Source organism: Pagrus major, chromosome 4 (assembly GCF_040436345.1).
Source record: "Pagrus major chromosome 4, Pma_NU_1.0".
Lineage (NCBI taxonomy): Eukaryota > Metazoa > Chordata > Actinopteri > Spariformes > Sparidae > Pagrus > Pagrus major.
The window spans coordinates 38,167,531-38,185,326 of record NC_133218.1 but is presented as its reverse complement, the minus strand read 5'-3'; the positions used below and the strand labels follow the sequence as shown (position 1 = coordinate 38,185,326).

The 17,796-nt window shown below is 45.5% G+C and overlaps 1 protein-coding gene across 2 annotated transcripts; it reads left to right on the top strand.

Annotated features, from left to right (window-relative positions):
- Nucleotides 1-72: 72 nt before the first annotated feature.
- On the top strand, nucleotides 73-17,791 carry LOC140994480 (ankyrin repeat and BTB/POZ domain-containing protein 2-like). 2 transcript variants are annotated; one of them, XM_073464122.1, is made up of 18 exons: nucleotides 73-345; nucleotides 1,668-2,687; nucleotides 9,465-9,614; nucleotides 10,247-10,454; nucleotides 10,546-10,698; nucleotides 11,167-11,332; nucleotides 11,494-11,583; nucleotides 11,945-12,046; nucleotides 12,515-12,611; nucleotides 12,972-13,107; nucleotides 13,994-14,235; nucleotides 14,654-14,832; nucleotides 14,971-15,076; nucleotides 15,157-15,259; nucleotides 16,038-16,110; nucleotides 16,189-16,257; nucleotides 16,446-16,559; nucleotides 16,844-17,791. In XM_073464122.1, exons 2-18 carry the CDS (start codon nucleotides 1,805-1,807, stop codon nucleotides 17,072-17,074), a joined length of 3,102 nt encoding a protein of 1,033 aa, XP_073320223.1. In that variant the 5' UTR covers nucleotides 73-345; nucleotides 1,668-1,804; the 3' UTR covers nucleotides 17,075-17,791. The 2 variants fall into 2 exon arrangements, with proteins under 2 accessions (XP_073320223.1, XP_073320222.1); XM_073464121.1 differs by lacking the exon at nucleotides 73-345 and having other exon boundaries at nucleotides 831-2,687.
- The last annotated feature ends 5 nt before the right edge of the window (nucleotides 17,792-17,796 follow it).

Below are 17,796 nucleotides of genomic sequence, written 5' to 3'. Positions count from 1 at the left end.
GTCATCAAGCTCTGCTGAAGTCTGACGTTTGAATCGGGTGTTTTGGAGGACCATGATTGAAAAACACTGAAATAGGACTTTGAAATGGGTCGAGGTGGCTCAACCAGCCAGAGAATATAAGAATTTGGGGGAATTCAAATAAATTAAAAGCTTAAAACAGGGGAAAAAATGTGGTTTTATGAGACAGTCAGACACTTTGGGAAGTCTACGTTTATTAATCTCGCTGTCTTGCTGAGATGTGAGGATGGTCATCACCACTCATAGTTGATGCTGCTACAGCTACAGGGCAGTTAGCTTAAAGTTAGCTTAGCACAAAGACGGAAACAGCATCTGTCGTGTTCAAAGGTAAAAGAAAAGCTCCACCTGCAAACACCTCTGAAGTCCACTACCAACACTTTATATCTCGATGTTCACCTGTTTAAAAACACAAAACTTTAATGTGTGGTTGTGTGAAGGTTTCTTGGCTGTGAGTAGTGACTTTAAGCACCTTTATGCTAAGCTAAACTCGGCTACATAGGCAGAAATTTGGCCCCCTCAGTAGCCTACATCATTAAAACATAAATGTAAATTATATCATAATCTGCATTAAAAACACCTGTGCTAATTAAAGATGTGAAACAATATGTCTGTCAGGATTGGTCCCCCCCTCCACATTCCTCAAAGTGGTTTGGTCCACTGCGCATCAACTTGCAGCCTCGTGCATGCGTGCTCAGAGTGTGCGGGGAGTGCGGTGTCCGTCTCTGACCACAGTCAGGAGCTTCTTTGCAAAACATGACTTTTCAACACAAGTGCTGTTTCTGCTGAAGGTGAGGTTCGCACAGGGCGTCATGTGAGCCAGGACCGCCTCTGTGCAGCCGGGCTGGGCTGAAGGATGTCTGACATTTTTATTCAGTAATTTCTTTCAATAGCTTCCAGGTCATGTGACCCATTGAGTCAAAATCAATGCCGAATTATCTTTCTATCCTGGTAGAATGAGACACACCTCTTTATATTGGAGTTTATTGTTTTTTCTGTTTTTTATGAATATTTTCAATGAAAAATCAGCATTTTTGTCATTAGGTTCCAGGTCATGTGACCCATTGACACTGGGTAAAACCAGGTAAAACTGACGTCACCGGATTCGGAGCGAATGTCTTGTCAAACGTCACAGCTATCTTTTTAATCCAAATTCAAATTGTTCGGTTACATTAAATAAAACTTTTATTGTCATATACTATCATACATGGTACAATATATAGTGTTTATCAAACAAAATAAAATAGAGAAAACAGCGATAATGATAGAAAATAACGATTTTCATTGTTGAGTGTGAGTTTCAGTAAAAGCAGGCAGTGATAAGCTGCAGTGTGAGGTGACTGTGTCAGTGTGAGGTGACTGTCAGTGATGAGGCAGGTGGATGAATCACAAACACAACAAAAGCAACCAAACTTCCTTCAAGTGCGGCTTTAATTTGAAAATCATAACCAGAAGTCTCACCTGTCCCTCCTGAACAATAAACAAACCTGCTGTTTGTCAGCAGTTTTTTCATGTTCGTATTGTGGCCACAGGGAGGCGCTGCAGGGCGGTAAGAACCCCACCTGTGTTCTGACCGGTTCTGGATCTGATTGGTCTGCGTGCGTAAAACGCTTTTCATCCTGCTCTTATTTTGGTGAGTTGTGCCCCAGCAGGTCAGTCTCGTGCAGCTGTCTGACAGGAAGTTAAACTTTGAGTTTTATCTTCAAACTGACTGAAAGTTTGACTTCATGGAAGAGTTTCCATCTGTTCTTCACTGTGCGTAAAGCGACCAGAGCGGTGAAACCTCATCATGTCCGGCAGTGTTCTGGTGAAAACCCTGGAGGACCTCAGCCTGGACTCGGGCTACGTGGCCGGGGACCCCTGCCCGTCCCTCAGCCTGTCCTCCTCCGGCAGGTCGAGGCAGTCTGTGCCGCACACGAGCACTCCTCACCGGGGCACCTGGTGGCAGCAGGCCGGCTCTCTGTACAGCAGGAACGGCAGCTGGGACACGGTGAGCTCGCTGCCGGAGGACGCGGCGGACGCCCTGTCCAGGTGCCCCTGCCTGCCCGAGCTGGAGGAGTACCCGTGGAGCGAGCAGGAGCTGCGGGAAGTCGTGCGTCGTGTCGCCGGCTCGGACGCGTCGTTCACCGGAGAGGCTGTGCGCCGCCTGTCCGCGCTGCTCCGGAGGGCGCTGGTGCGGATCTCCCGGGAGGCGCAGCGGCTGAGCGAGCTCCACAGGCGGTGCACGCGCCTGGAGGTGCAGAGCGCGGCGAGGCTCGTGCTGAGCTGGGGTCTGGCCGACAGGTGCGTCTCCTCCGCGGTGAGGGCCGTGTCCCTGCACTGCATGAGCTCCGGGGACACCGCGCGCCAGCGGAGCAAGTCCGCGCGCTGCGGGCTGACTCTGTGCGTGGGCCGCTTCTTCAGGTGGATGGTGGAAACACGCGTGTCGGTGCGCGTGCATGAGTACGCCGCCGTCTGCCTGGCAGCCTGCGTGGAGAGTTTGATGGAGGAGGTGACCGCACGGGCGCTGCGGGCGGCGCGGCTGGCCGGGATGGAGGAGGAGGAGCGCGGCGGCGGCCTCACCTGCTGCCCGGTGACCGCGGAGCTGCTGGAGGGAGCCGTCAACAGCGACGCGGAGCTGTGGGGGCTGCTGCAGAGCTACGAGCACCTGATGTGTGGCAGGAACGCGAATGGTGAGTTCAGTTACTCATGACACGACTTCTCATTACTTCATATAATCAAATACATGAAGAAGAAAGAAACATTCATGAGCTGCCTGTCAAACTAACAGAACAGAGAGTTGTGATAATCAAACATCAGTGTTTCAGCTTCAGGTGAAGCTCAACTCATTTTAAAACTTTGTCTTCAGGTTCTGGAAAACTGCAAAAGTTTTATTTTCTTAATTTTGTGATATTTCATAGATTAATCAATTGATTGACAATAACTGACAGATTAAACAAGAATAAAAGTAGCTGCAGTGACATGTTTTCTCTTATTTTGTTTAATTCTCCAAGATTTTAGAAGAAATACACAGAATTTAACAACTTTGACTTAAACGTCTCGTGTTAAAATGCAGATAAAAAAATCACCATTCAGACACTTTGTTCTGATTTAAAAGTTGAATTTCAGATGTGCATCTTCACACAGGAGGTGTGTGTGTGTGTGTGTGTGTGTGTGTGTGTGTGTGTGTGTGTGTGTGTGTGTGTGTGAGAGAGAGAGAGAGAGAGAGAGAGAGAGAGACGTGTCACATGTTCACAGTGAAAACAATCACGGTCCATCACCTAAAAAGAACACGTGTGTTTTGAATCCACGTGTGTGTTTTCACATGTGAGCTGATCTCTGTCTGTCAGGATTCACAGGAGCAGATTCTGGTTCCTGTCGTCGCTCCACGACTTCTTCTGCTCTCCTGTCACTTTATAACTGATGAGAGCGATGATGCAGCCCGTCCGTCTGAATGTCTGGATCATGAAGATAGTTTTCCCCAAATAATCTGAGAAGCTGCTCTCTGCTCCTGAAGTAGGCAGCAAAACAATTTTACAAACAGTGTTAAAACAATTTCTTCACTTGACGTCACACTGCATACAGCTTTTCCTGAACACCTACAGGAGCTGGGACTTATTTTAAAATGTAAATAAACAACTGAAAAAACATAAAATGGCTCCACACAGCTCATCCAACATAATCCAAGTCTGCAGAAGCCACGAGATCCCACATCATGCGTTTATCTCAGCAGCTACAGGGAAGATTTCATCTTAGAAAGGATGTAAATAACATGTTTCAGATCAGTTTGTGACCTCTTCTCTCCTGCAGACTGTGATCACAGCAGACGAGCTGAATGGAGACATCTGATGTTTTAAATCAAGTCTCCAGCTGCTTCAGTTGTTTAGCAGAATGCTGCATCTCTGTTTTACTGTGAAGCTCCAGAAACTTTTTGTGGACTACGACACTTCACCTGACTTTCATCAGCATGTTGGTGAGGAGATGATAAGTGGATTTACATTTTTGGGTGAACTTTCCCTTTAAAGCTGGGTGGTATTACAGAGCAGTTAGAGAGTCGTTGAGATAATAATAATAAAAGATAATTAACAGCAGACGAAGAAGTTTACCGGCAGTGTGATGGGAAAACCCCCTCAGACAGGAAACAGGCATTTTGGGTAATAACTGACAGGAAAGTGGAAGATCGACTCTGATAAACGTCTGCGGTCAGATGCTGCGATATTTATTGAGTTGTGTGTGTGAACATGCATCCTACTCTGAATAACTCCACACTGCCTGCATGTAGGAGAAGATGGAAATGTTGACTGCGTGTTAAACTAAAGATTTCAGTCCACTGAGAGGTTTTGGTTCGTCTCTGAGCGTAAAAAGCGAGAAGATATGAGGTGACATTTGGACACAGAGGAGAGAGGAGACACGGGTGTGTGTGACGAGGAGGCACAAAATGGAGGCATGAGAAGAGCTCAGTGTGTCAGGTAAAAAACAGGTCGTCTCTCTTGGTAGACGGTGAGTTTACTGCGTCTTACAGGCCACATTTTTCCTGACGAGTCGTCAGCCAGTGATAGTTACCACAGTGAGAGCACAAGCAGACGCGCTGTGTTGTCGTCAGTGCTCACTTCAGTTTTTCATTTGCTGAGAGACACTTCTACGCCTGCGTCTGGGACAACGGTTTGATTTGTTTGGTCAAATATCAAAGATGATGTTGAGTGTTTTTAAAAAGCAGAATGAACACGACCCCCCCTCCCCCCGAGAGGCACCGTGTTTCTCTGCCTCCTGCCCACTGCATGCTGGGATATGAGCTGCAAACCCGTCTCCCATGAGAGCGAACAGGAAGAAGCGGGTGAAGTAAATGAGTGAGTGTTGTTAGCCTCTGACCCACAGCGACGACACAAAGGAGCTCTGATTCCCGCTCAGGCTGCGACCACGAGGTTCACTGTCGTCTGCTCGGCTAAACAAACAGCTGCTGGAGCTGCTGTCTGAGCAGGAGAGGCAGCCTGTCACCCCACTGCAACAACACACAGGCACCGAGACCCGACACGACACGACCCGACACGACACGACACGACACGACACACTCAGGTTTTAATGCAGATGTTGTTCGAGGACTGAACTGTTCTGCCTGATGAGACGATAAAAGTAAATCCCAGCAGTGAAATGTGAGAGAAAGCTGCAGAGAGGATCCAACAACACAGCTTGTAATGTCATCATCATCCAGAGATCTCTACAGTCAGCAGATTTACTGTCCTCGCTGCATCCGATCAGGCGTCGGAAAGAAAGAAACATTTAATGACTTTAACATGTTAAACAGTCTGAACAGTGGACTCTTTGTTACGTCTTCAGCTTGTTTGTTTCCTCCGACGAACAGTTCAAAAACCTCAAGATATTAAAGTTACAGTGATGTACAAATGAGAAGAAAGCTGATTATTTTCATGATTAATTCCTGAAAAAGCAACTGTTTGACATTTTTGCTTGAAAGACGACCCACGTGCCAGAATAAATGTTCACTGTGTAGATTTCTGCAGACCACCGATACGCTCCAACTTTCAGTTTCTTTCTTTTCTGTGTTTTCCTGTCTGCAGCGACAGTGTTGTGTTCAGGGTCCGGTCTGGAAAAGATCATGTTTCGGCTTAAAATACCTGTTTTTGTTGCTATAAATTGAGCTGGAAATTGTCCCGAGGTTCCCTTTTAAAAATCTCCAGTGGTGTCACGATTACAAATGTTGAAACAGCGTCTCACCTGTAACTCACCTGGACATGAGTCAGGCCATACATGTGATGTGTTTTAAAGGATTGTGAATACGGTGCGTCGCCTCTGACACGTATAGATTTGGATGTATCAGCGGTTTGCAGAAATGTTTAACGGCCACCGATTTTGGTTCGATCAGTTATTTCTGAATTGTTTCTGCTCTTCAGATGATAAATGACACCCAGTTATCAGGATTTATGTAGCTTCATTTCTGTTGATTGAGTTATTGGTTGGACTAGTTTGGGAACGTTTGAGGATTTAACATGCGATTTATTATTTTATTGTGATTTTTGCTCACTGCTTCCTCTGGTTGTATCCCAGTGAAAACTGTCAGTGTCAACTGGAAATGACATTGTCAGGATGGTCCTCAGTACTGAGTAATAATCAGGGGTGCAGTCGTATACACATAGATTTCCAGATAAAACATGGGAAGAAAATTGATTTGTTTATCCACGGTGGTACATTTTTAATTTAAAAAATCGATATTTTTCAAGTTTATATCAACTTTCATGTCTGTCAGGAAATGTAAAAGTCTAATAAAGGTTCTGAGATGGTTATTGTACCGTGAAAATCTCTGTCGTTTCAACTCTAATTCCAACAACCTGAGAAAAATAAGGAATAATGAGTGTGTGAGGTTTCACAAAGGTCGATACTGGTGAGCTGTAGATGACCAGCGCTCACATCTGCAGCGTCTGGTCGTTAGTTTGTCAGGATGAAGAGGAAGTGAAGAGAAGCAGCTGGACAAAGTGTCTGATACCGAGTCCGGTTACAGAGACGGAGCGGAGAGAAATCCAAACCTCAGATAATGTCGTCTCCATCTGGCCTTTGTGTAAAACTATAAAACAGAAGTAGGAGGTGGTTTCAGGCCCGGCTGATACACCCAGAGATGAAAGGACAGAACCAACCGGAGCGTTGGATGATGGAACGGCTCCCACTACATGATTAATTAGAGGTTGATGACTTTACACGCCTCGTTAATTAAACACCAGACGTCGCAGTGACAGGAGAGAGGCGAGCGTCTCTCAGGAGGCCCGTGTGGATGTTTTAATGAGACGTGATCGGGTTCTGTTCTGCTGTTAACGGCCCCTCAGCACCGCTGACCTCTGGCTCCGTGTTCACATCTGTAAAGCCTTGTGTCAACTGTGTGAGAGCGTCCACGCCGGCTCCAGACGCACCGCCCGCAGGTTTTAACCAGATTACGCTACTAAAACAAAGTCTTCCCGCCAATTCTGCCTGCGAGCTTGACATGACTGAGCTGCATGAAGAGTTTATTCACGTGCAGGAAAACACGCTGGAGTTCAAATCCCATCGTTGTCTTTGAGTGTTTTTATTGTCTTTGTCACAGACGGCCTGTGGTGTTGGGCTTCATTTCACCTCAGTCAGCCTGAAATCATGTCTGATGGAGGAGGAAGGTTTAGGTTTTTGTCCGGACCGGTCAGTTTTGTGATAAATCCGTCCTGCCTGCATGATTTTCTGTCGACACAGCAGCTGTGAGAAGCAAATAACTGACTTTTTACTTCTGTAATACTTTTCCACTGGTCAAAAGTCCCACTTAAACCCGCTGAGATCGGCTTTTGTGTGCAGTGGGAATGTGTAAACTGCATTTACACCCGGGTCAACTGATTCTGCAGTACACACGGGTTTTTATCATCTCGACCCGGCTTTGATCGTAACGTTGTTTTCTCTTCTGTTACAGCTGTTTGAAACGTGACGTCAGTGACGTACTGCGTAACGCTTCAGATAAAAGTCAGACGGCCTGCAGGAAGTGGGAGTGGGGTCAGTACGTGATTAGACGGATCGACCCGCTGATTTTGGTGGAAAAGCAGCATAAGTTCTGCTCAGCTGCGATGAACTCATCACTCCTCCTCTGATCGTGTTGCTGTTACTGGTTTACATGGATGAAGCTAGTTTGCTCCAAGTCTGATGTCCTTCCTACTTAGCTTCGATTGGTTGATTGTTCTGGCGAGTCAGAAGTTCTGAGATGGTCTTCCACATGAAGCTGATGGTTGTTTCACAGTCGAGGATGAAACACGAGGAGGTTGAGTCGTAGTGATCACAGCCCCGCTGAGTTTAACACCAGGCTTGTCCTGATGCTCCGTTTACGAACAAGATGTCGGTTTAGATCTTGATCAGGACTCTGTTTGCTCTCTTGTACTCAGCTTAGACTCTACTGAGGTGGTCCTGACCTCCAGCACGCACGCACGCACGCACGCACGCACACACACACACACACACACACACACACACACACACACACACACACACACACACACACACCTTTGCTCTCTGTGGTTCTGTTGTCTGAACCGAACACTTGCAGCTTTATACCACGCAGCAGAAAAGAGCTGTTGTTTTCAGGCACGGTGACTGTGCCTCTGTTTTCATTTGGGACACACACACACACACACACACACACACACACACACACACACACACACACACACACACACACACACACACACACACACTTTGTCTGAGGATGAGGTTGCAGACTCGGGGTTGTTCTGTTTTTATTCAGCCACACGTACACACAAGGAGAGTTTAAGGAAATAACTTAATCACTCTGATTCTGGGTGTGAGCAGGGCAGTGTTAACACTGTGTGTGTGTGTGTGTGTGTGTGTGTGTGTGTGTGTGTGTGTGTGTGTGTGTGTGTGTGTGTGTGTGTGTGTGTGTGTGTGTTGGGGGGTCAGGACTACACAGGTCGGGATTAGAAGGCAGTGATTTGTGTTGTGTCGGCTGCAGACTGGTCTCCTGTTGTGGATCATGAATAGATGCTTGTTCGCTCTGTCTGTAAACACAGCGGGTCAATCGGCACCAATTATCTGCCACACTCGCCTCTTTCTTCCACACAAGACGCCACTTTCAGAGAGCTGAGGTGTGTTTTCCAGGTCAGAGTGATGAATCTGTTCAATCAGTAGTCGGCCCTGTGCTAAACACCAGGAGGGAGGTGGAGGCAGGTCGAGCTCCTCCACAGCAAACTGGAGCCGGTTTGTGTACGAGGAGGTTGTCATGTTGGAAGAAGACTGTTGTCCTCGTATTTCTGGATTTATTGTGAAGCGTTTTATTCTACCAGTGACGGTGGAAGGAGGTCACTGTGGTGGAAGTTGTGCTGTACTGAATCTGTTGTGGACTACGAATCTTCACCTGACTTTCCATCAGCACGGGCAGGTGATGACTGGACTCAGGGGGGGCAGTGGAGCAGAGTGCAGGCAGCTCACTAAATCAATCAGGATCGTCCTCTGGTGACCAGAATTTTATGAAACTGTGTCCAACACTCGTTGAGACACTGGATCAATTTTAAGACCCTGTCTGAAATATTGTTCCTGCGCACCAAGTCACATAATTATCCTCCCATCATATCTGTGTCTCAAAGTGCTCAATGCATTTTTGTATTATCTCAAAGGTCAGAAATGTTTTTTCATTCGGTGATTTAAGATTAACGTCAAGCTGACAAAGAAGAGAGACAGCAGAGTTACAAAGCTGATGATGATGATGATGATGATGATGATGATGGTGTTTCTTCCCACATAATCACTGTGACTGGTTGAGGTGGACGTCCCTCCAGCTGGATGTGTTCCTGCTGCAGGAGGCTTCAGTTTCTTTTGTCCTCACTGAAGCTGTTTCATTGTGAAGAAGATCAGAGTCAGCAAAAACCCTTCAGCACAAAGGAGCTCATCTGTGTGTGTGTGTGTGTGTGTGTGTGTGTGTGTGTGTGTGTGTGTGTGTTTAGGTGAGCTGTCGCTGCCGGCCCATGTCAGCCCGTACACGAAGGTTCCCGAGGACTCAGTGGAGAGCAGGGAGGACGCCTACATCCAGCTGGAGCTGCGGACACTGGAGCAGGCTCTGCTGGCCACCTGTGTGGGCAGCATCGCCGAGCTCAGTAAGTGTGTGTGTGTGTGTGTGTCACAGTCGGCTCCTGTGTTTTGTGTGTGTGTGTGCGTGTGTGTGTTTGTTTAAACTGTGACCTGCGTCGGGCTCCTGGGACGGGTCGTTAGACGCTGTCAGCTCCCCCTCGTTACATAACAACCTGAGGCTTGTATCCAGAAAACAAGGGCACCTTCACACCTCGCAGGCCACCGTAGCTCATTATCTGAACGCTCATTATGGAGTGAATATAAAGGAGGTCTGTGGTGTCGCTGCTCCTGCTGGTTTATGGACCATCTGATGACAAGTTCATGTGACCACGAAGCACTTAAACGCACCGTGGTGAAGTCATTGTTTTTACTTTTCTCCCTCAGTTACATTTAGATTATTTCTGTTCAATGAAAAGAGATTTTTGTGTGTGTGTCTTAACTTCAGCTGACCCAGTGCAGGGACATCTATGAGCTGGGAGCGACTGAATTATAAAACTCTCAAAACACCAACAAGAACATGTAGATTGCTGCACACAGGAAGGCCCCTCGAACATGTGCGAATTACACCTTTAATGACGACAGTACGATTCAGTCCAAGATGACACTGAACTTTTCTGTGGATTTTCACGTGATGCTGATGCTTCTTGTCGTCCTGCAGGTGATCTGGTGTCTCGAGCGATGCATCACATGCAGCGCCTGCGCAGCTCGAGTCCTTCCATCAGCCCCGCCCGCTCAGCCAATCAGACGTCAGTATCCTGGGCTCCGGACGCCCTCAGAACGCTCTACTACTTCCTGTCCAGCCCGCAGATGGAGTCGATGGAAAATCCAAACCTGGAGCCTCCGACCATGGCGCTCAACAGAGAGAGGTGTGTGTGTGTGTGTGTGTGTTATTATGATTTGATCAAATAAAGTCAAATAATTAAAAAATCTAAACAGAAATGTAAATTCTCCCTCCAGGCCGTTCCTGCTCCTCCCTCCTCTCATGGAGTGGATCCGAGTCGCCGTGGTGCACGCTGAACATCGCCACAGCCTATTGGTGGACAGTGATGATGTCAGACAGACGGCCAGGCAGCTCCTCCCAGGATTGGACTGTGAGCCCAGACAGCTAAAGTAAGAGCCAATCAGCACACACGTACGTGTATTTTGTAGTTTATTACCAGGCCGTGGTTTGGGTGTTTTTTTTTTTTTTATCTGTGTGCAACTGAGTGGAAAAAAAACCTTTTTTTAGGAGGAATCAAGTGAAACTATTTGTTTATGGAGAAAAAGTTGTAAAATGTTTTTCACTGAGTGGAAAGGAAAATTTCATGAGGTTTATTTTTTGTGTGGAAACTTTGAAACTCTTTTTTCACTTGAGAGAGAAAAACACGTCTCTCGTGAAAAAATTGTCTTTTTCTGTGTGTGGAAACAAACGAAAGTTTCTTTACATGAGGAAAAAAAAAGTTTGCTTTTGTAAAAGTTATTTTGACCACAAGAGGAGGCATTTTGTTTCACACGTGAACATTTTAGATCTTAGAAAATGGATGAGCAGAAAACAAAGTCAGCGGCTGATGTTGAACCAGAGTCTCTGTCTCCCTGCAGGTCTGAGTGCTGTTTCCAGTCCTTTAAATGTTTGGACGCTGAAGCTGCTTCGGCAAAGTTCCAGCTGGACCTGGGCTTCAGGATGCTCTCGTGTGGCCGAGCCGATCTGGTCCATCAGGCCACACGGCTTCTGGGAGCTGAGGGGGTGAACACCAGGGACGACCAGGTGAGAGCACGGGTAACACCAAGTGTGATTAATAATAATGTAGACTGTGATTGGTCAGAGTGAAAGTGTCCAACACAAAGAAACAGTTTTATTTTACAAGAATTATTCATGAAAACACAGATTTATAAACCAGTTTGCTGTGTGTGTGTGTGTTCCTGCAGGGGATGACTCCTCTGATGTACGCCTCTGCAGCAGGAGATGAAGCTCTGGTTCAGATGCTCATCGAGGCCGGAGCTCACCTGGACCTGCAGGTAAACTCAGCTGACGTCCTCTTTCCTGTCCAGGTGCTTAATTGCGCTGTAAATGACATGTTTGCTCTCTGTTAACCTGCCAGTGTCAGCAGCAGATGTCTGTGAACGCAGTCTGTTTGAACTGATCCAACCATTGAACTAGTCTCCACAACATCACCAGACTCCCTTTAGAAATGTAGTGATTTTAAGAGTTTCATGAGGAGAAACTTAACAAACTTTGTGAAACGACTACGACAGATTCTGAATCATTGTCTACTTCTTGTAAATTCAGCATTAAATGAAAACAGTAAGTTGTTTGTTTCTGTCTCCTGGTGAGAACTTTACCAGACTCCCTTAAATAAATCACTCGTGTGTTGTTCAGGTCCCCGGCTGCTCCGTCAGACACCCGTCGGTTCACCCCGGCAGTCGGCGCTGGGCTGCTCTGACGTTCGCTGTGCTGCACAGTCACCTGTCTGTGGCTCAGGTGAGAACACAGGACAGTTCACAGAGATCAAGAACATCATCTTGAGTCTTTGGTGAAAGAAATCTGCATTATGGGAGATTTAATAAACGGCTAGTTTATTGAAGTAAGACCTGGTTTCAGAAGCACGTCGACTGTTTTGACACGAATACATTCAGTTTTAATTACGTCGATTTTTACAAAATGTCTTTTCTTCTAACTTCTGTATTTAATATTTTTCAAACGAGTGTGTCGTGTTTCTTGTCTGAGTGATTTCACAGCAGCTGAATATCTTTCTCTGTTCGGACCTTAATGGTTGAACTTGCTGCAGTGACGTAGAAGTGTCCACCAGGGTGCGTCAGTGCACTGTGACATCACTAGACACTTTTCAACCAGAGTGTGTCCAGTTGTTTAAAAAGACAGTGACAGCCTGAAGGAAGCAGCTCAGTAGTTAAACGTGTCTCTAACGGTGTTGTGTCTTCGTCCTGACAGCTGCTGCTGGAGGCCGGAGCAGACGTGGAGGGTGGAGCCCTGCTGGACGGTCAGGAGAGCTCCGCTGAGACGCCGCTCCAGCTCGCTGCTGCTGCAGGTATCCTGTCAGCGAAGGCAGCAGCTAGTATTGCTTTAGTGACTGTAGCTTACTGCTGAGTGAGACGTCCTGTTTGTCCGCTGATCAGTCTTTTCTACAAAAATCAAAATATTTCCACACAGCTGATTTAATCCCAAGAGAACATTAAATATCTGCATCATCTTTGTCTTGGCTGCTCATCATTACCTGTCTGTGAAGGTGGAAACTTCATGAAAACTCTGGAAATTATCACAACTCTTCAGTTTCAGATGATTTAATGTGTTATATTTATGTAATGTTTTATTTACATGCAGGACAGCATTCAAGATTAATTAGCATTAATAGGTGAGTTCAGGTACAGGTGATGTCTCTCTCTGTTAGGTGACTATGAGATGGTGAGCTTGCTGCTCACGCACGGAGCAGACCCTCTGCTCAGAGTGCATCATGGGAGCTCACTGACGTCTCCGCTGTACGAGGACATGAACTGCTTCAGCTACGCGGCTGCACACGGACACAGGTGAGACGTTTATTCAGACGTTTAAACACGTAAAATAACATGTTTATCTGTGGAGCGCTCCTCAGACAGCAGTGTTACACAGCGGATTACAGAAAACAATCAGTGGAAGTAAAGATGGAGGGAAAAAATCAACAAGGCAAAGAAACAGACGAGATAAAAATCTGATTTATAGTTTGAAATGATTTTTTAGCAAACAGCAGATTTCTGTCAGGACTTTGATGATGTGAGGAGCAGACAGATGAAGATATTTTTTTCCCCACATTTTTTTACGAGGAATTGTTTTTCTTGTGAATTTATTTTTCATTGTTTAACACATGAAAAAACACCATCATGTTTTTGAGTGGAAATTTTTCACAGAAAAAAAAAATCCATGAGAATTTTTTAAGAGGAATTTTTCAGTTTCTCACACAAAAAACTGAAGAGTTAAACATTTTTTTATTGTTTCGCACAGGAAAAAAAACACTGCAAAATTTGGTCCTTGTAAAAAAAAGGAGAATTTTTTTCTGTGGGGGAAAAATGTCTTCACTCAGTTACACATCTGAAAGACTGTGAAGAGTGAAACATCTTTTTTTCATTGTTTCACGCAGAAAAAAACAGTTTGTTTTTCCAGGTGTGGAACCAGCTGAAGACATATTTTTCCCCACAGAAAAAAAAAGATTTTTTTTCCTGTTTAAATCTCTCCGTTCATCTCACAGAAAAAAAAATCCTGTGAAATCTTTTTTTTCACTCTGTTCCACACAAAAATGTCTTCCACTTCTATTTCCTGAGAAAATGCAACAGATTTTGCAGAGAATTCCCCAAAATGATCAGATCTCACTTTCCTTTATTCAACCCCAACATGTGATACACGACAACAAACCATCAGCTGTCCTCTCTTCTTCTGCAGGAACGTCCTGAGGAGGCTGCTGCTGCAGCACCAGCACAGGAAGGAGGACATCCTGTCTCTGGAGGAGATCCTGGCTGAAGGAGTGGAGGAGGAGGAGGAGGAGGATGGAAACCCTCCAGGTCTTCACTCCTCCAGCCCTGTTCCCAGACTGTGTAAGGCCCGGATGAAAGCCCTGCAGCAGGCGGCGTACTACAGCGCCGAGCACGGATACCTGGACGTCACCATGGAGCTCAGAGAGATGGGTGAGTCATGATGTCACTCGTTGGGTTTATTTGTACTTTTAATCTGAAATCTAAATAAATGATTTGTGGTCGTGTGGAAACGTATGTGCAGTGTAGTAACGTACGCTTACAGTGAATGTTGAGGTACCAGAAAATGTCAAGTTGCACTAAAAACTACAATATTCTTGTTTGATTTTTGAAGTTTTATTTCTGCTTCATCTGAAAATCCCTCCTGAGAAAAGATCAGAGTGAGCACGCTGTGACATTTCACAATGCAAAGCAACAATTACCTGCTGCAGCTCGCCGTTTTCTTTAATGTCAGAGCTGCTGTTCGGCTCTGAGCAGCAGTTTTGTACTGAAAGTTGTTAAACAGCACAAGTCGTTCCTGCTTCAGTCTGATAACCGGTCTGTGCTTCGTTCCTCCTCCTGCTGTGTCCAGGTGTTCCCTGGAGGCTCCACATCTGGCTGCAGTGTCTCCACAGAGCCCAGCAGCTGTGCAGGGACAAAGTCATCGTCTCGCTCCTCACTGAGTTCACCTCCATCAGGACGGAGGACTACAGCCCCGAGCTGCTCTCCACAGGAGTACCGCTCATGTTCAGCATGCTGCAGACGAGTAAGGTACAGCTGAACGTCCGTCTGTCTGTTCACGCTGCTGAAACATCAGATTCTGTCTGTCTTCTGACTTGAAGAGTCGCTGTTGAAGTTATTAACATGATGTTCCTCCAGTCTGAACTTCCGGTTGTTTCTCCTCTGCAGGACTACGTGATAACGAAGCGGCTGGCGTCTGTGTTCGCTCAGTGTTACGGCTGCTCTCCGGTTCCTCCCGTCCCACCGGTGGACGTCACTCTGTCCACACAGCTAGGTAACTGACCGCCGCTGTCCTGTGACGACCTGCCGACTGAGTGAACGCCTGAAGACTTACATGTTCGTCTCCGTCCTCAGATGTTCACTTCCTGAACAACCAGGAGATGTCAGATGTGACGTTCATGGTGGAGGGGCGGCCGTTCTTCGCTCACCGGGTGCTGCTGATGTCGGCTTCTGAACGGTCTGAGAAGTTTTTCAGACTTAATAAGCAAAAATCATGACTGCTGTTAATCTCAGTGACACTAAACTAAAACTCTCTGACTGTGAAACTATTTTAAAAACTACTTTCCGTTAAACTAGTCAAACTTTATTCATAAAGAACTTTTCCTACACATCAGCACAAAGTGACGTATCAGTAAAAATAAAGACTGGCCATGGAAAAAGTGCCATGAAGCCAAACAATTTAAGAAAATACAACAATTAATTTAATTGTTGACATCTAATCACTCAATCAACTATTTTGATAATAGTTAAAATCATTTTTCAAAATTGTTTTTCTTTTGAGGACGTCATTTTGGGCTTTGGGACGATTTTCTTATCGATTAATCCAGAAAATAACTAACAATGAAAATAATTGTTAGTTGCAGCCCTGAAATGAATAAAAATGTGAACGAAGGATGAAAATAAAAACAAACTACAAAAACATCTAAATTTACATATGTGCATGTGGCTTTTTACTGAACTATATTATCATTATTAAATCTCTTTATTCGTTATTTTCTGTTGCATTGTCTGAGTATTTGTTTAACCGAATTTCAGAAAGTTTTTATATAAATGTAAAAAGTATTGTTATGAAGAAGAATCTGTACTTTAACACCTCAACATGACGGATTACATTTAGAGTTTGAACAACAAACCAGCACATTACAGGAAACTGAAATTTAAATGAGACGTAGATAAAAATTAAATGTCACCATTATTCTAATTTTCAAAATAAAACTCTGGTTCTGATGCGTCAGGTTTCGATGGATGCTCTGCGACTCTCCTGATGACATCATCCACATCAGTCACATGACCTACAGCACCTTCCAGGTAGGTTTCATTTACCTCGCTGTCCTGTGATGTGACGTTTGGTTCATCAGCTGACTGACCTGAGGTCTGTGTCCACAGATGATGATGAAGTCTCTGTACTGTGGAGGAACAGAAGGACTGACGGTGTCGCACTCTGAAGCCGTGAAGGTAAAACCACTCACCTGTTTACCTGCTGTGTTAATGTAAAGATCTGAGAAACATACAGGTATTAACTAAACACTCCTCGATCGCATTCATTCTTCTACCAGACACATTTTTTGAGTGAGCTACGGAAGCCCCAAGTTGCTACTGAGTCTGTTTCCTCGTCATTAACTGTGTCGTGACTGTTCGTGCAGCTGCTGCCGGTGGCGTCTTTCTTCCAGCTCGGAGGTCTGCAGAGGAGCTGCGAGATGAAACTGTCTCTGAGCGTAACTCTGGACAACGTCGTCGACGTCTACCAGACCGCAAAGGTACGCCAACTTCACAACACGTGATGACGTGATGAACACTGAAAGAGACTTTAACTTCTCATACAGCTGCTGCTGAGAGCTGTGAACATTTCATCTGTGCAGGTCCACTGTGAGTCAGTAGTGGACTTTATGTTCTCATTTGTAGAACAGACCAGAACTTTGTTTCTGTTGTCAGTTATTCCTGAATGTTGAGCCTTCGTCAGCTGAAATACTCGAAGCTGTTTTCATTTCTTCTTTCTATTCAGCCTTGTAAAGATAAACGCCCGTCTGTTTTTTATCTGCAGCGACACGGAGGATCTGAACTCTGCAGGTTCTGTGAAGGATTCTTCCTGCAGAACATGGACCTGCTGCTGGACCGGGAGGACTTCCACCGCCTGCTGCTGGGAGCTGTCGGTCAGGAGCTGCTCTGCCTGGAGGTGGACGCCCAGGACCAGGATCCACCGGTTCTCCTGAGGGTCCTGGAGGCTACGCTGATCCACAGACTTTACAGCCTCCACTCTGCCTGTCGAGAGTAGAAACACTGCCGCGGCCTCCAGGACCCGGACTGAGGTCCGCCTCACGAGAAGGTGTGTTTGTGAAAAGCAGCCATGTACCGTGTTTCTGATGTTCGTCTTCTTTGGGAGAACGTGTGAGAGCAGAAGATAGAACAGATGTTCTTCAAGTTATCACCTTATTTATTAATCTGACACGAGTGAACGTTTCTGATCCGGCGAGAGATGATCCGGGTCATTTTTTGTCGCTGTAAATCAAATGTTTTCTGTTTCTTTGACTGTTGGTTGAACAAATTAAGCAACTTATTATTTCTTTGTGTTATTTCTCACAGCAGTGATAGATTATCAGTGTTTGTGTCGGGACGTTTCTCGTATTTAAAAACTCAAACATTACCTCAGGACACAAACTATTTAAACAGAAGCCAAACTAAAGCTCTTACTGAAACGTGTGTTTGTTGTCGTGTTTAACCTGTAAAGATCAGAGTCCAGTTAACTTCATGTCACTTCCGCCAAAGGGGAAAAAGTTTGACGTATTGCCGATGTTTGTAATCGTTTTTGCGGTTTCGTATCCATTGGATATATTTTGTAAAACGAAGGTGGTGCGTCAGTGTAGACGAGGTCTAAACGGTACGTTAAGAAAAGATTTGTAACGTAAATCCTCTGCAGCTGCATGAAGATCGACTCTGAACGTGTAAAGTATGAACATATTTTTGTGAATAAACATCTCAATCAGAAAATGTGCACAC

Coding starts and splice junctions, on each gene's coding strand:
- LOC140994480 (XM_073464122.1), top strand. CDS start 1,805: ATGTCCGGCAGTGTTCTGGTGAAAACCCTGGAGGACCTCAGCCTGGAC. Junction 9,615..10,246: donor GGGCAGCATCGCCGAGCTCA/GTAAGTGTGTGT, acceptor GTCGTCCTGCAG/GTGATCTGGTGTCTCGAGCG. Junction 16,111..16,188: donor TGACCTACAGCACCTTCCAG/GTAGGTTTCATT, acceptor CTGTGTCCACAG/ATGATGATGAAGTCTCTGTA.